The sequence below is a fragment of the Enoplosus armatus genome, chromosome 8 (assembly GCF_043641665.1).
Source record: "Enoplosus armatus isolate fEnoArm2 chromosome 8, fEnoArm2.hap1, whole genome shotgun sequence".
NCBI classification, from domain to species: domain Eukaryota; kingdom Metazoa; phylum Chordata; class Actinopteri; order Centrarchiformes; family Enoplosidae; genus Enoplosus; species Enoplosus armatus.
In genome coordinates this window covers 12,468,789-12,495,261 of record NC_092187.1, presented here as the reverse complement: position 1 = coordinate 12,495,261, position 26,473 = coordinate 12,468,789, and the positions used below count along the sequence as shown (strand labels likewise).

The window sequence follows — 26,473 nt, the reverse complement described above, 5'->3', positions numbered from 1 at the left end:
TCATTTCTGTCCCAGAGGAAGAGTAGAGGTGGGGGGTGTTGGGTGAATTTTGGCACTGGAAGGTATAGCAGCAGTAGAGCAAGAGGAGGAAGAGGTGGAGGAGGACGAGGAACACGAGCAAAATGTCCCAGCAGAAGCAGCAGTGCTATCTGTGGGTGCAACGGTGCCACTGCCCGGCAGCAGAGATGCGGCCGTGGACACTGGAGATGTGGGGATTTGGGAAGGCAGCAGCGGTTGGCTTTGAGGTGGAGACTGGGGCAGCTGGGTAATGGGTTGTGTCTGTGGTGGTAGTGACTGAGCCTGTATGGGAGTTTGCATCCGGGGCTGCGGTATCTGCTGCCGGAGAGGGGGCTGCTGATAGGTCATCTGCTGTAGGGGGAGAGACTGGTGGAGGTGTAAACTTTGCTGTGGCACTTGAGCCATGTTTGATTGTGGTGGTGGTCCCGGAGAGTGCAGGGTGGACAGGCTCCCTCCACCTGTGTAATGGGAAGGGGCTGTCGCAGGCAAGCTGGCAGGGGCCGGGGGTGCCTGGGGGTTCATAGGTGCCACTGGAAACCAACCTGGTGGAGCCACCTGTATGTAATATAGTAATGAGTATTAAGGGAATATTACACCACAAAAACCACTTGAAACAAATACTTCTGCCCAAAACTCTTTTGCTGCTCCTCATTAGAAGCAATTAAATGCTGTCTGGCTTCTTTCTCCTTTATGAGAAAGAACATTTATGATAAAAGATAAACAATCTGTTAAACAATAGTGTGTAGTCCTACTTCAGTTGTCTGGCTCCAGCCTCCCAACTCCTGCACTTGCTGAATCTGCTTGATTTGATTCAGGGAAGGCTTAGGTGGGGAGGGGCCCACCGTCTCCTTTGTCCAATTATCAACAAGTTTATGCAGTTCATCTGTGAATGTGCTTTTTCTTAGAGGACTGTGATCTGTGGAAAAACGAGGGCATGCATCATACCTCTAATAGTCACTAAATTATGTGTTGTCTTGATATGTCAATGACAAAGCGTACCTCTTTTAGCAGGCAGTGAAGGGCGGTGCTCTGGGTTGCAGTATAGGGGCAGTCTACTCTGTTCTCCACCTGAGAAACTACTTGACTGCTGAATCCCTAGACGAGAGAAATACAAGAAACAGTTACACAGAGAGCAAACAACAAAAAGAAAAAAGAAAGTGAGAGAGACAAAAACCTTACTAGAGTGTGTAACTCCGTTGTTATCCATGTGAGAGTGAGGCCGGGGCCGGAGCTTGATCTTGGCCGGCCTGGGCCTGCGAGGAGAGAGGAGAGGAGGTGCTGTGGGAAGAGGAGGGGTTCTGGACAGGGAGGCAGGCAGACTCTGCCTTTGGTCTTTGAGGGAACGAAGCTGTCTGTACAGTTCCTGCAGCTCTCTGTTCTGCTGGGCCTGAAGGGATACCACCTCTTTGATGTGCCTTTTGTGGAGGAGACACAAAACAGAGGAGAAGGTGGTGAGAGATATAGTAAAATCATGAACTAAAAATGAAAGTTGTACAAACGGCAAGAAAGAGTACAAAGAGTGAAAACATTTATGTAAACAAACATCTTCTAAAACAATTTCCCCTTATTGACTCACTTCTCTCTGAGCTTGTGTAGTTCTTTTCTCAGGTCTTCATCCTCCAGCTCACTCTCATCATCGTCATCGCTGCTGCCCAGGGGCGAGTGGCTGTGCCCATGACCTCGAGGCAGGTGAGCCATTGCCGGGGTCCTCTTACTTTCTTCTTTCTCTCCCTCCTTTGCCCGAGATCTCCTCCTCTCCCTCTCCAAATCAGGAGACACCGGGGAGCTGTCAGTGTGCCTGTCTTCTTTCTTAGTCTCAGCCTGGGTTACAGAGAAGCGTCCCACTTTCCTGTGAGTGCTACCATGGCCTGATGGCGCATCCTTTGGAGGAGAGGACTGTGGCACCGGAGTCACCTGATGGCAGAGGACGTGAGAGACATTAGCTGCTTGTCCACAGAACTGAAGGCTCAGACTAATGAGTGGCAAAGATAAAATCAGTACTATTGCTCCTACATGAAATCGTCCTTTGCGTGACTGAGGTGGATTTAAGGGTGGCGCCTCCTTCTCCTCTCTAAGTGCCTGACTGCTGGAACGTCCATCTGATAAAGAGATATGGATGAAAAACAAAAAGGGGAGACCCAGAGACAAGAACACAGAGACATGGGTATAAAGAGCACATAGATGGCGAGGTAGACACACAAAAGCAACACACAAATAAAAATGTACATGACAGACAGACATATAGATGCACACAGATAGACATGGGGCACGAACACAAAGGCACAGCATTAAAAATCACCCACCACACATCATCAACTTTGTGACTTACATGGCTTGCATGCAGGTCTATGAAATGTGTGAACATATGTTGAGTTCTGTGGCAGTCATTTTTCTAAATTATAAACAACAAACTGAAGAATAAATGTAAGTTTTTTGTGGATGTAAAAACTACATGCTTAAGAAAAACACACCATGGACATGTGGGGAGGGGTGGTATGTAAATGCTTGTTTCATTAAAAACAAAATTCTAACTAAGTCATTAAATAAAAAAAAAACATATTGTGAAAGGACAGTTGAATGTTTACAACAGTGTACCCCCACCCACCCACACATCCACTCTCTCATTCTCACTGACTCACCATATTCCCACTCATATACCAGACAACAAAGCACAATATCACATTTGGGATCTGGGCTCAAATCCACTGCGATATTGTTCAGTGTGTTTGATATTTGGGATTACTACATTAGCAAAGTGAGTACATGGATAACCACTGCATAAGTTAAGACCAACATATACATATGCAGCCTCATATAGGTGTTACTTACAGATTACAATATTAGTCACTTGTGTAGAAACATGACATACGTGCTCATGCATGTGCACTTGTGGCAAATGATCTAAGCTACTGCTACATGTATTACACATATAAACATAAACACATGCAAGATGGCTGAAATACTTTAACAGAGTGATAAAGCTTGAAAAGCCTACCCATGTACAGAACCTGACAGTAACTTGTAAGCCCTGGGTAATGTGCACAATATATACTTAATAATTATGACTTTCATCATAATCTGAATATTTCATACAGGGAATGCAAATGAAAAAGTAATCTTCATAAATGCATCTAGTACAACTACAGCATGTAGCCTCATGGAGCAATGCTCTACTGTATGAGCTGACACAGAAAGCATACACATATTCGTAACGACAACTGATTATTTAATAATATCATCTTAGCAACTTAGCATCTATCTTATCTGTGTTATGAGGTGACTTGCATGTTGCTGTCTAAAATCAGCCAGCAGGTGGGGGTGAGGAGGTGAGATGGTTGCTGCTGGCAGTGCTTGCTTGGGGGGGAATAAGGGGGGGACGTGTCATATGAAGGGATGTGACCTGGGCACAGGCACAGCTGGGCTTTACTCCAGAGCTCATCTGCACTGGGATGGGCATCAGATTTCTGATGCCAACCTCTTCCTACACTGTGCCAATCTTCCACCCTCCTCTACTCTCCACTGTTCTCGCCCCTGGGTGAGTAACCCATGCAAAAAGAAAGATTGCCAAGAAAATTAAATTAAGCAAAAAGAAATTCAGAAAAGAAACCAAACCATAACAAAACAATAATGTATGTAGTGATGTCAACACTGACATTACATCGGGACTATTGTCACATCACAATATACAAAAACAGGATTATTTAGCTGTAAACATTAACATCCTTTAACATTAACAGTTATTAATTCCTGATGGTTAAGAAAGTTATTTTACTATGTTAAAACTAGTACTAGATATTAGATTTAGGTCCATGCCCCAACATCCCATTCTCTCTCTCTCTCTTTCGCTCTCTCTCTCGCTCCCTAAGAGGACGCTACCTTGCTGGACTCTGGGCTTCTTGAACAAGCTGGCGGAGTGGCGCAGTTTGCACGCCCAGTTTTTGAATTTGCGAGTCCAGGATTTCTTGCTAACAGGATTTCTGATACTAGGACATGTCAGGTTTAGGCCAAAATATCCACCTCCTGCATTGTGCTTCTGCTGTCCATGCCGGAGGGGGATCGGGTGCTGATTGGGGGGCCACGATGCGTCTCCAGTGGTACTGGTGTCAGAGTGTGGGGGTACAGCCTAGAACAGTTAAGACAATTAAGAGTGGCTGCATGGGGTTGAGACGTTCAAAACGGAAAGACACTCAAACATTTAAACATAACAAGTATCACAGACATCTGAAAAAGAACTGAGTGGAGTCACATTTACACAGCTATACACTGAAATATAAACTGTAAAATAATGTAAATTCAGTACAGAGAAAGGCAAAATTGATAAAGAATTAACTCAAAATCTATTCTGTGGTATTCACTCACAAGAATGGTTGGTTCTCCTGGTACAGGGGGGCACTGGGGCCCAGCAGAGTCATCCTGATTGGGAGGAAGAAGAGAGGTAGGCGGGGTGGATGAGGCAGAGGTGGAGGGGAGAGATGGGCCAGGCTGTTGCTCCACCGGGCCCAGCTCCGCAAAGTTGGCCACTTCTGAGGAAGCTTTCTCTCCTCCTCCTCCCCCATCCCTTTCAGGGTCAGGGGAGGTTGAGGAGGAACGGGAGGTGGTGGAGGAGGTAGTGGAGGATGAGGAGTGAGGGGATGTATCCGAGGAGGAGGCAGGTGGGGGGAAAGACAAGTGGTGGAGTGACTGTGGCTCAGATGACTCGTCTCCTCCTGCTGATGTGGAGGCAGCTGATGCAGGGCCAGAGGCGGCTCCCCCGGCCGGCGCAGCCCCGCTGCTGTACTCCTGATACAACAAATTCCTCAGTTTTTCATCCAGAGTCTTTATGCGGTTGTCTACAAAGTCAATTTTGGGGGGGCCTTCACTGTCTGACTCGGCCACAGAGGAGGGCTGGGCAGGGGATGGTGTCATTGTGAGGGGCAGAGCAGGTAAGGGGGCGTCAGTGGTGCCAAGATGGAGGGGCGGCAGAGAAGAGTCAGAGGAAGGGTGGAAAGGGGCAGAGTAGCTGCACGTGTCCTCTGTGAAGCTTGTCTCTCCTGTGGACACCTCGGACTCTGACATCTGTAAAGAGGACTGCTTCTGCAGGGGGAAGTGCTGCTGTTTCTGGGGTGTGTCCGTTGCTTTCACCACCTCTTGTTGCTGCTCAGTGTGTTGCAGCTGTATATGTTGTTGTGCCAGCTCAGCAGGCATTTGGGTTTGTTGTGGAATCTGCTGTTGTGGTACAGGGCTAACATTAAGCTGTCCCTGTTGTTGAAGAAACTGTTGACTAATTGACAGGGGCAGCATTTGGCCTTGATCTTGATTTAAAGCCACAGCACCCATAAACAGCTGATGTTGCTGCTGCTGTAGCTGCTGTTGTACCATTTGCTGTTGCTGTAGGTGTTGTAGGTTTAACTGTTGCTGTTGCTGGTGATCAATGTGGGCCTGATGCTGGGGCACTATAGGAGTTTGGGTTGCCATAACCTGCTGTGGTAACTGCTGCAACTGAGACTGTTGCAGCAGCTGTGGGGTAAACTGCGGTGTTTGCTGTTGAAGAAGGGGTTGTTGGGTCTGCTGTGGGGGCATAGGTGGCAGAAACTGCTGCAGAGGCTGTTGTAACAACTCTGTATGACCTGGCCGAGGCAGCACCTGCACCTCAGTCAGCTGTTGCTGAAGTGGTATTTGTGTCTGCATTAGCTGCTGATGTTGTAACTGCTGGAGAGACTGTTGCAGTGCTCGTTCCTGCTGCAGCTGAATTTGTTCTTGGTACACTTGATGTTGTGATTGCTGCTGTTGCTGTGGTGTTGCCTGCTGTATCTGTTGTGCCTGTTCAAGCTGCATTGCCTGCAGTTGCTGTTGAACCGCTGGTACCTGCTGCTGTAACGCAGGCTGCAGCTGTGGGTGTGGCTGTTGTGGGGCCGGTTTGGCCACCTGGGTGAGTGTCTGCTGCTGTTCCATGCCAAGTTGGCTTACCGCAGAAGACGTCACTGCAGCAGCAGGAGGAGGGGAATGAAAAGAGGTTGAAGACCGGTCCACTGCAGGCACAGATGACCTTGGAGCAGCTATCACCGTATCCCCTAAACCTTGACCTCCAGTGGAGCAACCACTGGTTCCAGGAGAAGTGACGGTCTCAGGCATAACGGTGGCGGGTGTGGGAGACACAACCATAGGAGCAGCGGACAAGGTGGGGAGGTTAGCAGCGGCAGGTATTGCTATGGACGAGGGAGCACTGGGAATTTGGTCAGCAGAAGCTGAGGTGAGGCCTGGCAGTTCAAGACCACCTGAAGCAGTCACAGGCACAGAGGCTTCAAGAGTGGAGGCTGGTGCAGAGATGCTTTCAGAAGCAGTGGGGTGAGGAGCCGGGGCAGCAGTGGCTGAGGGGGCCATGGAAGCAGGGGCTGAGACAGTGAAGACTGGAGGGGAGGTGGCAGAAAGGGTGGGGCAAGGGGGAGAGGCCATTCCAGTCAAGGACTCCAGACTCTGGGATCCTTCACTTTCTACAGCCGCAGAGAGGAGCACATGGTTAGTTTCTGTTATGCTGCCAACTCAGTCGTGTTAATAAGCCACAGCATTAAAATTGACCTGGGTGGAGCTCACCATTCTCTGTTTTAGGGGACTGAGGTATCCTCATTTCTGCAGTGGGTGGTGGCGTGGCTGCTCCCTGGCCGGATTGAGAGTCTCTATGGCGGATGGTCTGGTTGATAAAGAAGCGCCAGCGTCCCACTGGGGAGGACTGGGGCACTGAGTCCACTGAAAATCATAAGGATATTTTACTAGTTATAGGAAGTTAAGTTACAAAACATACAGCATTTTTCTCATTATGTAGTGCCATAAGAAATGATATATTCATAACTCACTTGTAGAACTAGTAGGAGTGCTCACATGCAACTGGTCAGTTGATCCAGTCTAATAAAGAAAGATTCAAATTCATCATTATTTAATAAAAACAGAAAAATAACAGAAGAGAGAGAGAGTGATAAATAGATATGAAATATGCGACTCAACATACCTGTGAATGTGTTTGAAGAATTTCGTGAGCTTTCTTAACTATGGCTCTAAGCTCCTCAACAAATGTCTCTTTCTCTACATCAAGGACAAAGTCCTCCTCAACCTACAAACAAAATGCAACCAAGCAGCAATTATTAAGACATAGAAAGATTACTTTTTAGCAAGCAATGCAGACTATGGTAATACATGAGCAGTCTACCATGTAATCTGCAATGTCCTCTGGTGCATCCCCTTCAATGTCAAATTTAAATGTCACCATCTTGTTGCTATGGGTCTCCAACTGGCATTCCACCATATTGTCCCCGCTGCCAGACACCTATGGAGGACAAGACAACTTAACATTATATACTTCTCCTTTTCAAAATCTATACATGAATTAAGCAATACACTGTAGGTGGCTGTTGGTTCACCTGGAGCATGCTCAGTTGAAACTGATGTGAAACTTTCTCAGGTCTCTGACAGGAAGCTCGTCTTTGAGCCTTTAATTTCTCTAACTTCCCATTGGCCAAGAGCTGAAGAGTTTCTTCTCCATTAGCTGGAACAGACCTGTCGGTGTTATGGTAGCAAAGTTGTTACACATCACTACACACTGTAACTGCTGTATCTGTTAGTCACTGAAAATTATGTATATGTAATACATTATATATATGTATATTTGTTAACAACATACTGTGCATTTGAGTATCTTATAAAACAATAAACACACATCTAAATGCATTATACAGGTACATTGGAAGAGATTGGTAACTACCATGTAGGTGACACGGACAAACAATGGGTCTCAAGCAGGAACCTGCACACATTTGATCTGAAATCATAATGCTTTACTCTAAATAAGATATGTCGCATAGACAAAATTAAAATTCTGTTCACTATATCATCATCATGACTTGCCAATTTACTAAGAGTTTGTCTTTTTTGATTATACGATTTTTATTGGCATATTTCAGCAACTTACACATTACAGTTGTAAATTATCTCACTCCGACAGCTGCCTCTGGGTCTTTATTCAGTATCATCATCCTCTGTTACACCAACAGTGTAACATCACCTACTGAAGGCTATAATATCATTCCATTTAATATCTCATACCGCCTCTCATATCAGTAACTAACTAACTTTCTGTTATTGCAGTGGCTCCATGGGCCCTGCTGATTAAATCCTTCCTTTATTTCTGTCTCATTGCAGCGCAGCTCTGAGAACATGTTATTGAAAGCTGTACTATTAATATGTTCTAACTGTTTTGGGTCCTCTAATACACTGCATGACTTCCATACACCAACAAAAATATCAGACAGCAATGATATCAGACATACCCTGACGAAGAATGGCGTTCTGTACTTAACAGGTACGGACCATCCTGTAGAGCAACATGAATACGGACACAAAGGAGTACACAGGTACACAGATAAAAAACACACAAAAAAACATTAGCAACATCAGATGCAAGTAAATCTATAATGTAATAATGGATAATTTTAAATCTAATAACAAATGTATTGTTCAATGTTTTAAGAATTAAAATGTGTTACTTTGAGTCAAAAAGGCACCGTTAAAGCTTTATCAAATAATTAGATAGCAGTATTCTCAATCATTCTGTCAGTATGTCAACAAAATAAAATAATTTCTTTGTTAATACAGCTAACTTTCATTCTTCCTGTACCTGAGCAATGCCCAGCAGGGAAAGGTCACAGTCTTGCAGCGAGGCTTGGGGCAGTTTGGGGGCATTAGAATCAAGCGATTGTAGAGTAGTAACAGGCGGAGGGGAGGTAGGTATAAAGTCGGCCTGCCCTGGTAAGGTTACCTGGGCCGCTGGTGGAGATGTAGGCAGATCTGGCGCAGGGGCAGCAGCAGGATGGTGGGATGGTAGGGATGGGAGAGATGCTAGTGATGTTGGGGGACATGAGGAATGAGAGGGGCTGAGGGGCATTTGTTGTGCAGGAAAGACAGCATGGGGTAGAACAGGCTGTTCAGCAATAGGTGTGTCACTGTGTGTCTGAGTGTGAGAATGAGCCTGCGTCTGAACTTGCGTCTGTGTTTGGGAGTGCGATTGGGCCTGAATGCTGGTTTGTGTGTGTGTGTGAGCTGGCAGCATCTGCTTGGCTTGGTGTTGCGGAGACGAAGGGGCACCTGCCACTAGATGACTATAGAGAGGCAGGGTCCTGTTCTGGGACTGAGGCTCGGCCACATTACTGGGGATTATCTGTGCAGCAGGATTGTTCACCAGATGTGCAGCATTTGGACGCTGTGGGGGCAGCTGACTCTCGTCATGGGGTAACAAAGCCTGCTTTAGATGAAGTGGTTGCTGAATGGGAGTTGGGATTGGCTGTGCCAGTAACTGGGCCTGTGGAGGAGGCGCAGCTAGTGGTTGATGCGCTTGAGAAAGCTTCTGTAGCTGTTGCTGGTATTGATCAGTAGACTGAGGCATTGTAGGCTGGGAGATGGGCTGAATGACTGACGGGTCTGCGGTGCTTCCAAGGGGATGCTGCTGGGCCTGAACAACTGGATGTATTGTTAGGCCTGGAACATAGGCTTGTCCAGCTTGCTGCACAGGATGATGAGTGGCAACAAAGTTTGCAGGATCAACTACAGAACTGCGACTATCTCTGGTAGTTCCAACACTTCCAGCAGAGCCAGGAGACACAGTCATCTGCTGATATTGCAGTACTGGCTCTTGCAGCTGCTGCTGTTGTGTAATATGAGTTATCTCCTGTTGTACAGATGGCATGGCTTGGTGGGTAGGCTGGGGGACATACTGAGGGGTCAAAAGGCCAGCAGCAGCCTGAGCATGCATCTGGTTAGGTGGCTGGCCTTGGGTTTGTTGCTGGAGCTGGGGCTGCACGAGGCCTGGCATTTGAGCATTTTGCTGAACAAGAGTCTCATGTTGGATCTGACTGGGAATTGAGGTAATTGCAGATGGAGGCTGGACACTAGCTTGGCTTTGTTGGCTCATCATCTGAATGTCTACAGTTGGACCCTGGCCATGTGGTGGCTGGGACTGAGTAATTGTCAGGTGCAGAGGCTGAGTCTGGATTAATGACTGAGCAGTTACCTGGCTCTGTGAGGGAGTGGCATGTCCTGGATAACCAGCCTGTACAGGAATTTGCTGGGTCTGGATGATGTGAGTCTGTCCCTGGATCATTGCTGCGGGAGGAGTTACTTGGGCCTCAATCATAGCCTGAGCTGCTTGGACTGTGGACTGGGCAATAAATTGGACTGGGACCTGGCCGTGGTTCTGGGGATGAGCCTCACTTTGTCCTTGCTGGGTAAGGACCTGAGCTGGAGCAACAGCAGACGTCTGAACAGGGATCTGTGAAGTCTGAATGGCCATGGGGACCTGGGCCTGTGAGACAATTTGAGTTTGGTGCTGAATCACCTCAGTGCCGACTGGAGCTCCAACTGGGATGTGAGGCTCCATTACAGAGGTGTGATGCTGCGGCTGGGCGACAAAAGCTTGCTGCTGCTGGATCAATGCTGCTTGCTGTTGTTGCTCTATCACTTGCTGCTGTGTGAGGGTGGTATGAGGTGTAAACTGAGTGGCGTTCAGTTGTGGGATACACGCGTGCTGTATGTCAGTTATCTGCTGCTGAATCTGCTCACTGTTACTTTGTGGAATAGGGACAGCCTCTTGTTTCTCAATTTTCTGAAGTTGAATGATGGCTGCTTGCTGCTGCTCTTGAATCTGTTGCTGTATCAGAGCCTGCTGCTGTAATCGCTCTGCTTGTTGTTGTTGTAAAAGGACTTGCTGCTGGCGCTGTTGTTCTAACTGTTGTTGCAACAGCGCTTGCTGCTGCTGTTCTATCTGCTGCTTGAGTTGCACTTGTTGCTGCTCTTGTTGCTGTTGCTGTAGCTGAGCTTTCTGTTGTAACTGCTGCTGTTGTAAAATAGCCTGCTGCTGCAAATGCTGTTGTATTAGCGCTTGTTGCTGTTGTTGTTCCATTTGTAGGAGTAATGCTTGCTGCTGCAATTGTTGTTCCTTTTGCTGTTGAGTTTGCTGGGGTTGCTGCTGCAATACAATTTGCTGCTGCTGTTGTCCACTTTGCTGTTGCTTCTCTGGTTCTTTTTGTATTCCAGCTTGGTGTTGTCCAATTTGTTGATATATCTGGCTCTGCTGCTGCTGCTGTAAAGGAGGGTGTTGTTGCTGCTGCTGCTCTAACTGATGTTGTAAAAGTGCTTGTTGTGGGTGCTGTTGTTGTACAAGAGCTTGCTGCTGCTGCTGCTCTTGCTGTTGAATAAGAGCTTGCTGCTGTTGTTGATCCAACAATTGCTTGTGTATAAGTGCTTGCTGCTGCTCCAGTTGATGCTGTTGTAGTTGGGCCTGTTGTTGCTGCTGTTGAAGCAACGCTTTTTGCTGCTGCTGATCAAGCTGTTGCTGGACATACGTCTGATGCTGCTCAAGCAGTAAAGCTTGTTGTTGTTGCTGTTGTAACATAGTTTGCTGTTGCTGAAGCTGTTGTTGCAGTTGTTGTGGTTGTATCATGTTCTGCTCACGAGGATCCCCTATTGGTTGCTGTTTGTAAGTCTGAGGTTGCTCCACTGGCTGTGGTAAAGACATAGCTCGCTGCTCCATACCTATTTGTGAAGGTAATACTTGCTGCTGAGGAGTTGTGTGGACAGGTAGAACAGGCTGCTGTACATAGATCTGTTGCTGAGGCTCATGTTGATGTTTTTGGATCGCTGTAGCTGAAAGGCTCTGTGGATGCTGTTCCATTGGTGGCTGAGAGGCACTAACTTGTTGTTCGAGCAGAGCGGCCTGGGCCTCCATTTGCTGTTGCGGCTGCTGCTGAAGGGTGGAGGTCTGGGGATCCATCCCTATCTGTTGTTGTTGAACAATAGTCTGCTGAGGGATCATGACAGGCTGTGTTTGCTGGGGTGCTGCCTGGGGAATGATGTCAATGAGCTGCATGGGAGTGGCAGGGGGTTGGGTCTGCTGAACGAGGGGCACAATGGTACCCAATAGTCCAGCAGAATCACTGACTGACATGGATGTAGTGAGAACATTAATGGGTGCTTGTTGGGAAGCAGGGGGTATGTATGACTGTGAGGGGGCCATTGACCCATGGGGAGTGGCAGTTTGAAATGCATCTGATGGGAATGTTTGTGACTACTCAGTGATAATGACAGAATGATGATTGGTGTTGAAAGAAGAGGGAAAAGAAAGTAGTAGAAAAATAAGGTAAGAATAAGCTTTGGCAAGGAGCAACAATTATCAACACATTTCATTTTATACAACAGGGTTTCCCACAGTGATTTATAGCGGAGGTGGGATGCCTCAACCGAAATGCACACTGCACAGCTAAAATGTAAAAAAGTAAATATACTGTATTATAACATAATAAAACATTAAACCTTAGGTAAAAAGACCAGTTAATTTAATGAGAGAGGCTATTACACCATTGCACCTTACCACCTCTGCTAACTAATTTCCTGGGGGAAACCCTGTACAGCATACAGTCAGATGGTCAATCTCAGAGGATTATGAGGATGATTTGTGGTTGGGTAAATAGTTATTTGAGGGAAAAGAACCCAAAATGTGACAGAGTAGTGGGATCATAGCTTTACTTTCCATTAACAACAATGTTAAATATTATAGCCCCAGTGTAAGCTTTCATTTTAATACAAATTAGTATCATCACCCTTTTCACCTGAAAATATTGTTGAGGGACACTTGGTGATACCTGTGGAACCATGGTACTGGGCTGAAGAAATGTCTGACCAACAGGTCCCCCTCCACTTTGGCCTATGGACATGCTGGACATACTAAGACTCTGGCCAATAGGCACACTTGGAACACTTCCACTCTCACCAATGGGGAGCATTTGAGGATGAGCCAATGTGCCAGCGCTCTGTAGTGCAAGAAAATAGTTAATGAACAATGTGATTCATCAATACAATGATTTCAAACAGTAATAAACAAGGTGAAAACAACATATAGACGTACAGATGCCGTAGGGGGGAGAGTAGCCTGGCAGTGGGTGTATGATTCCCCTTGCTGAGAGTACGCCTGGCTCTGTCCACTGGCATAAGATTCACAGCTGGCAGACCCAATGCTCTCACCTTCTGAGTGAGAGACAATTAAAAAAGATAAGAAAAAATGTAAAAATGTAAACTAAACATACTTCACAGCTTATCTTTCAAACTAACTCCTGGTGTATAAAATATATCACAATGGTGCATACTCTACCTGGCAGACTAAGGGTTGTCCCACTGAAAATATGTTGCTGCCTGACATGCTGGTCCACTTCAGGCAGCTCCTCAGACTCCTGCCCTCCTCCTGCTCCTCCTCCTCCTGTCTGTCCAGCTGCCCCTGGCCCCAGTGAGGAAAGGCAGGATGGATGAGAAAAGGTGTGCGAGGTGAGAGTGGAGTCTCTTCTTTCCTCAAAGCCCTGCTGCTGCTGGAGGAGCTGCTGCTGTCGACGCTCCCGTGACTTTTTGATCAGATTTACTCGGTCCCGGATGGATTTTCCCACCACCTTGGCGTCACTCTCATGGAAGAATCCTGACTTCACCTGAGAGAGAGAGAGAGACAGAGAGAGAAAGAGAGAGAGTTATAAATGAGGTAGGCAGAGGGAATCTAGGTCAGAAGGAGGTACCTTGAAATGGCTAATAAATGAGCTGAAGGATTTCCCTCAGCTGACCTTCCTTAAAGTTTTGAAGCATCAAAGCCTTTTCCCAGTCTACCCTATCCCACACTGGACACTCATGAACACCATTTCTACTAGTCAGGCATGAATTGCCCCTGTGTCTCACCATCTCTAGAGCTACTTCCTCAGCGCTATCATTCTCCAGGTCATAGCTGAACTCGATGGCCTCGTTGTCTTTGTGCTTCCCCTTTAGCTTCTTGGGCTCTTCAACCCAAATCCGGAGAGCCAGACAGTCCTGGGTGCCTGTGTCCTCCTCTGCCAGCTCCACTCGGACCCCTGTGTCCTCCCCAAAGAAGGCGTGGTTCAGGAGGTCTCGGATGGAGAGTCTGTCAAGGGAGAGACAAGAAAAGGAGCAGGGATGATGAAACATGTATCAGTACGTTTTAGGATTGCCCAATCAGGAATCCTGCATGAGACAGTGCAGTATGTGATGTTATATCACCTCTGGCTCTTGTTCTGACGAATGCAGCCTTCAATGATCTCTTTGATCTCCGGGTCATTCACTTTATCAAAGCTGGCTGGCTTTATACCCTGCATAAGAATAAATGGCAAATTAATTGTCTTAACAGGAAATGATGGGATTTTGGATTTTTTTTATTGTATATAATCATTGAAGACATTTTCACCAAGGAGATATATAACTATAGGAGGAATAGAATATGAAATCTGTTTGTACGTGGATGATGCATTTGTAACACTTCAAAATCCAGGCTCAGGGGTACATCTGTTGATGAATATTTTAAAGACCTATGGCGGTTACTCTGGATATGTACTTAATATTCACAAAACTCAGGCCTTATTATTTAACCCAAGAACTCGTTGAATAGGTATAATCAATATAATCAATCAATCTTTTTTTATGTATGTCTTTACCACGCCTTGGGATCATTATCTGTCTGCTCAGTTAAGATCTCGAGTGCTCAATTTATGAAGCCAAGTGGAATAGATATAGAATTTTCCATAATGTTAGATAACGATACAGTTGGTTCTGGGTTGTCTCGATAGGGTGAAAGAAATTTCAATCACATAATCAGTGGGTTGATTTTTCTATCAATGTATGGCTAGAGGTGGTTATACAATTCCAGCTTCATAGAGAGGTGAAAGCACTACATTGGCCAGATTATGATCCACATTTCACTTAAGGAGAATAGAGGTCCCAATCCTGAAAACCCCTCAAAAATGACTCAGATATTTACAGTTGCTCATAAAGGCGAAAGTAAAAAAAAGGGATTGCAGACAAATGATACAATGGCATCACCTCAATGAACAAAAACTCAACAATTATATAGTGCAGCGTTGGGAAAAAGAGATGAGGATGGAAATACCTGAGGAGGTGGAGGGCTACATATCTGGGAAACTTAGTGTACCTCCACCAACTCATTGACCTGGAGGGACTTTTATTGGAAACATTTGATTCGGTTCTTTATAACCCCTTAACAGAAATAAAATTAACTGGGACTCCGTGCTCAATGTCACTCAATGGACACTGATTACGTTTTTTTCTTCTTTTTGACTTAAATGTTAGGCAGTAATGTTCAAACCCCAGTGTAATGAACTGTACCTGCTCTGTACCTATTCTACCCTTCTGTTTGTTAAATTGAAAATTCTATAAAAGAAGACTCACACTTGTGACTTTGCGATAGATCTGAGCAGCATTTTGGCACTCAGAGTAGGGGTATTCTGACGTGGCCATCTCCAGCATGCACATCCCGAAGGCGTAGACATCCACAGACTCATCGTAGTGCTCCTCATACATCTCCGGAGCCATGAACTCCGGGGTTCCTGTTAAGACCAGATTATGGTTCACAGTCAATAACAAGCAGAAGACCTAAAATATTATTTCACTAATATCACGGTTTACAATCTGTGTTAACTGTCATGTAACGCTGACCACAGAGCACTAATGCCCTAAAGTCAATGGAAGGATTGAAACTCTGATAACAATCTTCCTGGAGATTGCTCTTACTTCCTTAAACTTTATTGAGCTAAATGGCACTCACAGTTCATTGCTTAAGTTGGCTCACAGTGGTCTCTGTTTAGATTAAGTGCTGCCCACATGGATTTTAGAGTGACTCTGTCAATAACAATCTATACCTCCAGACAGCTAAGGCCCTCAGTAAAAATTTAAACAGTGCTGAATGCAAAGAAAAGTATATTTATAGACCCTGACTCAGTTTGCTGATGTAGCTATTACATGCCTGGCACTGTTCTCGAAAGTAGTTGATCTACTTCTGTAGCCTACCTATGACACTCTTGGCAAAGGAGGTCCGCATAAGAGTGGCCAGGCCCAGGTCACCTATCTTGACTGAGCCTGTGGGGCCTGTTATGAAGATGTTGTCACACTTGAGGTCCCGGTGGACTATTGGAGGAGTCCTGGTGTGAAGAAAGTGAAGGCCCTTCAGGATTTGCCTACACCAGCTCCTCAGGACTTTGGGTTTCATCACCTTAAAGCGCTTCAGATAACTGTGCAGAGAGAACCAAAGAAGGATTTTATAGTAAAAACAAAACAAAACACTAATCAACCACTGATAGACAGCTAGATGATCATCATGAGGGACAAAACAATATTATAAATAAATTGAATTTCCATACATCACAAAAATGGGACATGTATCTTTACTTGAATTTAGATTGATTAAATTAATTTTCTTCCCCATAAAGATAAGTGAAAACAGTGTTTGCTAGTATGTACAGTATGATTAACTGAAATGAAAAGAAAATCTCCCACCAGTACTCCTTGCTGAAGCTTTGAGCCATGTTATTTTTTTGTTGTTTTTGGGAGAAGATTGAGAAGCACCACCAAATATTTACTGGACAATGGTGCCATGTGTTGATATTTGCTAACTATGAGGGCAGTTTTACAGCTATTGGTTTGCACTGTAACTAAAATTAACACTGCTACAAATGATATCAGTCAGAGAAACTACATTACATTTTCCAGACATGTAAATGATGATGTATATTATATATCTGGATTGTTATTTTTAGTTATGTTAAGCGCCTCTTACTATGTAACTATTTGCAATACAGAGCTGCCGCCTGTGGGTGACATTCACTCTGGTGGGTGCTGTGACATGGCCAAGAAATACAGCAAGGTATACTGGGATTAGAGGGTTTTATGTCAATCAGAGAGGTTAAAAGATTATTTTAAATCCAAATAAAAAAATGACAGAACTAAATGAGACAATAATAGTGAGCAGTCATTGAGTGAAGAATAATAAAAAAAGATGAGGTTGTGCTAACGTTTTGAGTGTTCCTGAAGTCATGAGTTCAGTGACCAGTACGATGCACTTCTTGCCGCGGAGTACAGACTCCCAGGAATCATAGAAGCGGACGATGTTGGGGTGCTGAAGCCCCTTCAGCATCTCGGCCTCCTCCTTGAAGCGTTGCTGCTCCGCCTTGGTCAGCTTGCGGTCCTGAAGTGAGGTGAAGTACACACCAAGTTGGTTTGAATGTGAACATTTGCTTCCCTAGAGCTTTAGAGAGAGCCTTTCCTATATATTGGCTGGCAATTCCAAAAACTGCCATTCGATTCTGTTCAGAGCCCCAAAATATCATGAGGCTACCTAACACTACAAACCGGTGATTGTGTACTAACACCTTCTGCCACTAGATGGTAGCAGCAACACAGGGTTGCAGCAGTGCTGAGACAACACCCAAGCCTTTTATAAAACACATTTGTACTGCATCTGCCACACATCCCCAGTATGGCGGACAGAATGGACGCGGCGGAAATCCAATTCACTGGCACGAGCAGCATCCCACAGGAGCAGAAACAGCCACTGACTAATCCCTCTGTTAAACACTGGTGCATAGGTTATTTATAAAACCTAAGACTCATGCATGTTTTGCAGTGAAGGTGTTCTGTTCTACAGTTAAAAAAATAATGCATTTCTTGTATTATGTCTCATATTTCTTGTGTATTCATATGTATTCTTCTGTTTCCTTAAACATTTGGTGCTCTCACCAATAACATCTGCTGTATTCAGACAAAACAAATACACATATCTTTGAATTCCCTGAACATCTAGTCAATAGGAAAAAGCGTTTATGAATATGCAAGTGATGTGATGATGATATAATATTAAAGAATCAAACATGATGCTAACAATCAAAGCATTTTACAGTAGAGGAAATCCTGACTGAAATCCTGCCTCCTCTAAGTCAGTGTGTATTTTCAGACTTGTCACAAGTAATTGTTGATGTCCACCCATGTCTTCCATGTGTTCAAATTTCGGCTCTGTGGTCTTTTGACCTTTGTTGACCTTGTGACTTTCTGTTATTTGATGGTACTAAAAAGTTACACACTTTACAAAGTCCATTGCCATGTATTTGCATTCAACAATAGGCAACCTTTAACCATTTATGTAAAAGCAAAATATAACACAACAGTCTGACTTAATATGCGAGGGAGTCAGATGGCAGACAATGTCATGTCACAAACAGACCTCACTATAAATAGAAGTCATCATAACACTGGCTTTCCACTGATCGATTCCATTGATGTTGAGCTTTTTGCTTCACACAAAGCTCCCCAAAGGGAGGCGTCATACTGAGATGTTTGGATGCAAATAAACAGATTTTCATGTAATGCAGTTTCTCAGCCCCTACATCTATCTTTACAATAATTTTATGCCTCTGCTTCTCTTCCCCCTGTGTCTGTGTTTCATCTTTTCAGATTGCTCTCTGTGTATGTACTAGTTCAGTGTCCTTTTCTGGAAGTACTGGTGGAAGCGATGTCTCTCCACTTCTCCCCTCTCAACATGGAAGTAGCATCAACAAAAAGGCTGCCTCGTTGCACTATTATGGCTAAGAATAAATTGCCCAGCCTAGGTCTACCTTCATGCTCTCATTCCTTTAACCAACCAACTACCTCATGTTGCTATGTGCATGCATTCTTATGCATTTGTGTGTGCATACCTGACTTTGTGCAGGTGTGTCTAACCATGCTACCTGTCTCTACAGGACCTCTGTCCATATCTATAGGTGCCCTCTTTCTGATGTGCTGTATTTTGTCAGGGAGTGCAGCCTCTGTTTGGGTGCCTATGTCCTCTGTCTCACTCCCCAGTCAGAGCATCACTCTGCCTCACTGTCTGGCACAATGTCAGACAGAGTGCTAGCCTGTGTGTCCCTGTCTGCTGCCTCCTCAGCGTCTATTGTGTCTCCCTCTGAGTGTTGCATGAGACAGCCTTAGGGTCGGCAAGGGTCACAAAGAGTTCAGTTAGTGAGATTGTGTCTAGACAAACACACACAACCCTACTCCCCATCCACGTATCCGAGCCCATACACTCCCATATTCACACAAACAGAGGTACAACAACAACAAAAACACCTCTAGAAAAAAGAAAACGTGTGCTCTTTGTATCACAGTCCTCTTTCAATCGCCAAAACTGTTTAACACACCCAAACACAATTACTGCTGTTAGGAGGGAAAGAACAGTCTCTTAAACATCAGATAAAGGGAAATGAGGAAGCAACAGAGAAACAAATAGAGAGAAAGGGAGGAAGAGAAAAGGCAGCTTGGGTGCCCATGACACAGCCCTATAGTGACTGGCTGGGTAGTTCTTCCTCTAAATCAGTCTGGTTGTTCTGTAAATAGCCTGTAAATACTAAATCATAATAACTCTCAAAAGTGATAATACGACTTCTGGCGAAAGTTATCTCAATGAATATAGGATAAATATATACTTTGGGTGTTGCTGGTATTTTGTCCACACCTGCATAGTCAGTTTGGTCATGTGATGTTGTTGTCACATGGCACCTTCATGGCAGCAGCCTAAGTACTAACCGGAGTAAGGCCTAAGACCTGGTTGTGCACCATTTTTGGATCAGACATCTGGTAGAGCAGAAGGTCAAGCTGCACGTTAAGTAGCCTCATAAAACAGGAAATGGACAGGAGGATATGGCTTACAAGGTACATTTGGGGTCATGAATGCATGTGAGCCCTAAAACATCTATTTTGGCAAACACTGCACGAGTGTCAGATATCATACACACAAGATGAACTGACTTGCCTTCTACATTCTTGTCTGTAGGAGGAGTGTGCCTCAGCTACAGAGGGATAAATAGGTTGTTTTGTAGGCTGGTTTAGGGCTCTATCAACAAATAGTGAGGTCATTATTCTTGCTGTAGGTGGATATTTGTACATTTATAAGGGTGTATGTTGTGTGTATGGACCAGTGTGGGAGTAAGCATGTCAGTGTTTGAAAATCCGAGGTGGCGGGTGGCTAAGATTAGATTACTGTAAGCCACAACAGCTCAGACTAACAAGATAGCTTGCTTGAAAAGGGCTGGCCCACACGCCGGATTAGAACCCCAGGCCAGTGGGCCAAGTTCACTAACCTTCATAGATGCCTTTGGCCAACGCACTGCACTAGCCATTTCTTTTGAGGTGACTACTTTCTTTTTACTCCTACTTCCAGGAGGTCTTCATATTTCTTTCTTTTCTTTCTTTTCAACTTCAGTGCCCTAATGTCTAGCTGGCCAACTGGACAGATTCACTGGCATCTAAGATACACAACATCTCAGTCATGGTAGATCCAAGAAAACACACAGCAACAAACGTGTAAAAACAATTCTTTGCTTTAGGTCATATCATGTCGATAAACCATTCTGTTCCTCATATAGAAAGGTGTGCAAAGGTTTATTATATATATATATATATATATGTATATAAAAATGAATCTTGAAATCTGACTCAGTGGGCTTCCCTTTTGTGGCATTCCCTCTTTTGTCATATGCCTTAATCACGTCATAATAATTTGATCATAAGTGCTTCAGATGTATTGAATTCTGATTAGGCTCTACAGTTAATGCCAGTGTTATGTAGTAACTAAAACATTCAATAGCAATTGAATTTGTGTTGCCGGTTAGGTAATGTGGATACAGCCTGAGGGACACTTGCCAACTGTCAGTGCCCTATTTGAGCATGCGTCTGGTCAGTGTGGTTGGATCGATTCCATCCGGGTCTAGTCAGTTCAGCTGTAGTCCATTTGATTTTGCCACTCCTAATTTTAGTCACCCATTGATAGTCTGTCTATGTTTTACCTGGCCTAACCCAACTGGTTTTTCATAATCAGGATAATCTACAACTCCTCCCTTCTGCTGTTGCTATTTGTTACGCTGATTTATGACCAGAAAAAACACCTTTTGTAAATATATATGTAAATAAATATGTCATAGTCTTAAATATATGACATATATATATGTAAAGTCTTTCTTCACCTAACATTGTCCTCTAAAATACTTAAATATAATATATCAGAGCCTGCATTGATTATTCTTAATAGGAATAGGATGGGAAAACAGATGTTATTTCTAACATGAGGCAGCAACGAGAGATGATCTCTCAACCTTGTGAATGGCTCGATTATCATGATGTCAACTGTTGAACTCGTCTCTACTGTATATAGATGAACAACGGGTCTAGACTCTGTTTCACAGGGGCTGCGCACCGAACCATAATGTTAATAATGCATTAACCATGTCAAAGTCCAAGTTCTCTAATGGCCTAAATAAGGATGAACCTTTTTACTAAGAAACTTGGCATGGTGTTTGTAGCAGGCAGCCTCCTAAGCTGGCATTCATTTGCAGACATGAATTCAAAAGGCTCTATAACAATACTTGCTAATTGAATGTATCAAATATTTAAGGTGGTAATCATCATCATGGCAACCTTCAGTACTGCAGACCTGTTAGAGGTGTTCTAGTGTTTGGAGTCCTGTGAGTGTGGCTGGGCTGAGCTGAGCTGAGCTGAGCTGGACCAGTCTGGGATGACTGGGTTGAACCAGTCTGGTTTCTGCCGCCCGAGTTGTGCTGTCTGTGCAGGGTTTTTGTTCCAGCCTTACAGGCACCCACTGTAATTAACTCCCCTGGATCACTCTGCATGCTCACTCACACAGACAAAAAGTGATGGAGGGAGAGATGTGGCGAGGGAGGGCGAGCTAGGAAGAGTGATCGGCAGACACATACAGTGGCACATGTTGACACAGACGAACAGAGAGCAACAGCTTGCACACAGTAATGTAATACATGTACAAAACACGTCGGACAGCATAGTACAAAACTGAAGCAATGGCGAAGGAGATATATAGCTCTGCCCTTTTAGGTGTGGAATTCCCAGGGAAACGGAGAGGAAAGAAGAGAGATGGTGTCCACACTGTGAACTTTAATTACACACTCTTTCAAGCTGCATTTGGACAGCTAATCCCCTGGCTTCCCTCTCATTGTGGACACAGGAGAAGAGGAGCTAGGTGCTCCCAGGCTGCAGTCTCACAGGACAGTGGAGAGAGCATCAAATAGTGCATTTGCTAGTCATGTACAGGCTGTTTACCCTCCTGTCCCATTCAGTTCCTTCACATTGGGAGTGTTGCACAGACTGTCCATGGTCTTATGGCATTATGGTACATGGACATATTGTCTTCTGTGCCTGTTGTTTGATTACTGGGACCTGCACTTAAAATTGGAAATGACTGTCGTTTGAATTTCAAAATTATGAGTCAACTTATAAAATGTTGTTTGTCTTTAACCAAACAATTAACGCATTTTAGACAAGAATATTGTTGATTATCATCCTTAATTGAGATGCATCCACACTGTACTGTGTTATTGCATCCAACACCAGCAGGACACATTAATGCTCACCTCAAGTCTATCATTATTAACACAGTAAGCCGATCATATCTAAATTACTGTTATTATGATTATTATTGTTCACTCTTTTAATTGTTCATGCTTCGGTTAGGTGGACTAAATAGGACAGATCATGTGACCTGAGTGACTAGAACGTTGCACTGAATGTGGCACTGGATCCATCTATAGACGTGTGACCAGGCCACTGTGTACTGTCTGTGTGTGTGCATGTGTGTGCGTGTGCATGTGGTAACTTAGTGTTAGCTACGCGACTGCTCTCTGGGAGGGATGCCATGGTAATCCTCTGTTTGGCTCGTCGTCTCCCCCTCTGTCTCTCTCTCTCTCTCTCTCCCACTCACCATGACCTCCAGTGTCTCTCTCTTTTCTTTCTCACACTGCCCTTTTCCCTTCTCCTTGCTGTTGCTCTGTGTGTCAGAATCTCAGTCTGTTTTCCTCTGAAAGGCCATCTTCCTATCTGTTTATATATAAAGTCTAATTAGACAGTAAAATATGCATATGAGTGTTTCTAATTGCCTGAGTAATCTCTAACTGATGTAGACGGTAATGGCCTCATGTTTCATGGACAAATAAAGCAGTAAAGACTAGTTTTTCTCCATGAGATTTACTTTGACCTAATGCATTTGAGGAAACAAAATTGGATATCAGAGATTCAATATGGGTGCGCAAATCAGCTTAAGCCTACCGTCTTTTCATTTTCAATAAATGCTTTACCAGCTCAGATATGCTCGCACTCCTGAGCCAAGGCAAAATATAGTGCGGTGCCTCCGTTGGTGTCATGAAAGAATGCTGTCTGGTGGCAAAATGTATTAATGTCAATATTATTATTGAAGGTGAAACAGGCTTTGCAAGCTGAGAGATCTCTTGAAGTATTTAAGTAGGACTGAACAGGAGCTGTGGCAGTGTGATACACCGAGCAGCAAAGCCCACCTGCTGATTCACTAGGTGTTAGAGTAAAACCAGAAAAGGTGATTTGGGCATGCCTACTGCTTGTTAGTCCAACAGAAAGGGTCTGATCTCAAGGATTAGTCAAGGCTCTTGTTTTGGAATTAGTTCCAAACCAAACACATGACTGACTTTTCTCGCACAAAGCCAGCAGTCAAATCAGATGGCTCACCATCACACTGCTCTCTATTGTGGGGCCAAGAGTCAGAGGGATGCATTTCTTTTCTCCTCCACAAGTCTGTCTCCCACCACATGTTGAATTCACACCGTCTAACAATGTTTCCCATTACTTCTCAGTATAATAAATATGTTTGTCTACAGTTTGTAAAGACTTTGACAATGCTCTGGTATTAAACATTTCATCATTTCCCTCCCACCCCATGACAAAGACTTTCTTACAGTAATATTTGTGGTTGTTACACCTACATTTACTACAGTGTTCCTATTTGCTCTGTGCTCACAAAATGCATCCCATTCAGAGCTTTCCCTTTCACATGACTATTTCCATTTCATACCTCTTTACATTACACAATAGACAAGAGCAGACTGTGACATGTACTGTAGTCCCGGCTATACCCGGGAGCATGTCATATACTTATAATAATAAGAACATTAAATTCTCATTTTAAAATGTTGATATGATGTTGACTGCTTGATTAGTGACAAAATTAGCTTCTTTCAAGATGTTTCTTCTCAACAGCTGTGAGGAGTCATTTTCCTCATTAAAAACAAGACACCTAAAACACAGTGTCATTAATGCAGTCCCTAAAATTAATATTTCCCTTCATTGTCATGAATGAAATAATACAATTCAAGTTAATGCGGAAAATGCTGTTTCTAATAGGATACTCTATCACAACGAGTTGAAGCGCTGACGGCCCATGATTCTATTATTCATAACCGCCCTAGAAAAGGCAAAGCCTCCACTTTCACTTTGTGCTGTCACTTAACTACGAGCGATGCTCCTCCTTTTCACCCCGGTCTCCACTGAACTGTAGTCTCGCAGTGTGAATAGCAAGCAGACAACGTGCTGAGATTTCCAGATTTCAGAAGGAAGAGCTCCTGGGATACATCTAATACTATTCACTTCAAAGGAGCAAAATTGGACTTAAAGCTCCAAAGTACAGTAATTGGAAATATTATTTGTTGATATAAAGTATTTCCATTTACCTCTCAGGGTTGTGTACACATTCTGGATTCTTTAAGTGATTAGTTTGGGTTTATTTTATGTTCATCTTTATGATTTATAATTATGGTTGAATATTTGGCATCATGGTGTGAAAAAGAAAAGGGAACAGTTCGTCTTACCTGAAGTTCACACCAAGCCACCTCCACCCAAGTCTCTGTGTCCAGGCCTTTATACACAGTCTTGAAAGCTCCTCTGCCCAGTTCAATGTCAAACTTGAGAAATCTGCCTCCAGGAGAAGTGGCCACAGCCTTCATCTCCGCCTCCTCCTCCTGCTCACGGTCCCTCTCCTTACCACTCTGGGAGGGTGCGGAGGAAGGAGCATCCTTGCCAGGCTCCTGGCTGGAGCTGGTGCAGGCCGGGTCATGGCCCAGGGCTGCACAGGATGAAGGAGCCCCTTGCTGTTGAGCACTGCTGGTGAAGACTGAGTCTGAGGAGCGCAGCTCCAGGTGGGGGGCACTGTGGGGCGCCTCTGGGGGCACCTCCACCTCATCCTCCTCCTCACAAATCTCCACACTCTTCCTGAAGAAGCGCTTCTCCCTCCTCAAGCGTTTCTGGCCAGTGTCGACTGGTAAGGAGGGTGTGGAGAATGAAATTGGTCTGACTGGGTTCTCCTCACCCGCCTGGCTGGCCTCTCCTCCTCCTCCTCCTCGGATTCCTCCATCCTCTCCTCCTGCTGCTTTCCTCTCCTGAGTCCGGGAGGAGGGGAAGTCCGAGGGGGTGCTGTGTGTCCTCTCCCTCTGTGGGTCGGCCCTGCCCTCCCGCTCCGTGTCCTCCTCCCTCTGTCCATCAGGTTTCTCCGAGGAGTCCTCGGTGCCTGTGGGCTCTCCTGGGTCAGTAGCCATGTGGAATGGCCTTTCCCACCCCTCCTCGACCTCCTCCTCCTCCAAACCTTTGCTCCTCCGTCAGTCCCCGTCTCTCTCTCTTTCTGTGGTCACCCACTCACCCCTTCTAGTCTGTGGGGTTTTTCTTCCAGTACCTTCTCCCGCTGTTCCTCCGCTCTCTGCCTCCCTGTCTTGTTTTATTCAATGCTTTGTGGAAGCACAGGAGGGTGAGACCACAGCTGTTAGAAAATAGTTTCTGTCCTCACTTTCCTCCTCACCATTTCCTACATTTTCTTTAGAACCCACTTAGGCGCAGTACTAATCAAAGTAAACCACACGTCTCCCAGCTCTTACAAACACGCACACTAAACCAGGAGTTGTTTCAAGCCTGCTGGGAAAGCTGCAGTGTTTTTCTTTCAAACTGTTGTGTGAATATCTTCAAGTAAACCCTGCAAGACACAAACAAAACATTGCATTAATATTCAGACAGTCAGAGGAGAGAGTTATTGTCATGTTGTTGCCATTTTTAACTCTCTTAAGAAGAATGCAAGTAGGATACTGTTTGTATTTGATGAGATGTTTTTGAATAGGAAAGTCAGAGGGTCCCCTATACTTTAGACGGACAAAAAGGGCCAACAAGTAACCTCACAGAAAATCCTTGCAGTATCTTTGTAAGGAAATGGACTATCAAAGTAGCTCAGCAAGTAAGTGTAAAATTAGATAGGATTGATCATGAAATGCACACATCTTCCACTAAGAAGAAGAGTTGTAACTCATTCAACAGCTCTTGTAAGGCCAACCACTGCTCATTCTTGCAAAGAGACACTGTATTTCCCTCGAGAATATGAAGTGTTTATTGCCTGTAAAACGTTGGTGATGCATTTTTAGCAATTAAGCTCACGAGGGGGCAAAATGCTGCAAACATACAGAAACCCTAATGTGAGTAGATTTTGAAGATTTGTTTCCAGTAATCAGATACAGGGTAAAAAAAAAAGTAGTCCCTAATTTTCCCACAGCCACTTGCCAAAGTGACCTGAGGTAATTAATTGAACAATTCAAACTCAGTAGTGAACTCTGGCAGCCCAACTTGTCCCCGTATATAATACAAATATCCCATAACCCATATAGGAGAGCAAAGTTTAATCTGCTTAACCTGCCAAACAAACACTTTGCACATCTTTGTTATGCGCTAAACTTTGACATTTAAGTCCTCAAAGAATATCCCT

At 44.6% G+C, this 26,473-nt stretch overlaps 1 protein-coding gene across 1 annotated transcript; it reads right to left on the bottom strand.

Moving 5' to 3' along the window:
- Nucleotides 1–25,268, bottom strand: wnk3 (WNK lysine deficient protein kinase 3). Its single transcript, XM_070909830.1, has 22 exons — nt 24,546–25,268; nt 16,887–17,059; nt 15,886–16,106; nt 15,268–15,425; nt 14,086–14,174; nt 13,750–13,969; nt 13,230–13,508; nt 12,941–13,059; nt 7,410–7,545; nt 7,199–7,315; nt 7,001–7,102; nt 6,849–6,897; nt 6,589–6,741; nt 5,863–6,488; nt 4,378–5,151; nt 4,036–4,141; nt 2,032–2,117; nt 1,595–1,932; nt 1,198–1,433; nt 1,018–1,113; nt 771–934; nt 1–573 (listed from the first exon to the last, which is right to left on the bottom strand). The coding sequence occupies exons 1-22, from the start codon at nt 25,266–25,268 to the stop codon at nt 1–3; spliced, it is 5,538 nt and encodes a 1,845-aa protein (XP_070765931.1).
- Nucleotides 25,269–26,473: the final 1,205 nt, after the last annotated feature.

Bases quoted from the DNA above. Each gene is read 5' to 3' on its own strand.
- wnk3 (XM_070909830.1), bottom strand. From the start codon at position 25,268: ATGGCTACTGACCCAGGAGAGCCCACAGGCACCGAGGACTCCTCGGAG. The intron at 16,107-16,886 runs GTTAGCACAACC...CTCTCTGCACAG, and splicing joins ACTTCAGGAACACTCAAAAC to TTATCTGAAGCGCTTTAAGG. The intron at 6,898-7,000 runs GTATGTTGAGTC...TTTCTTTATTAG, and splicing joins TTCTTCAAACACATTCACAG to ACTGGATCAACTGACCAGTT.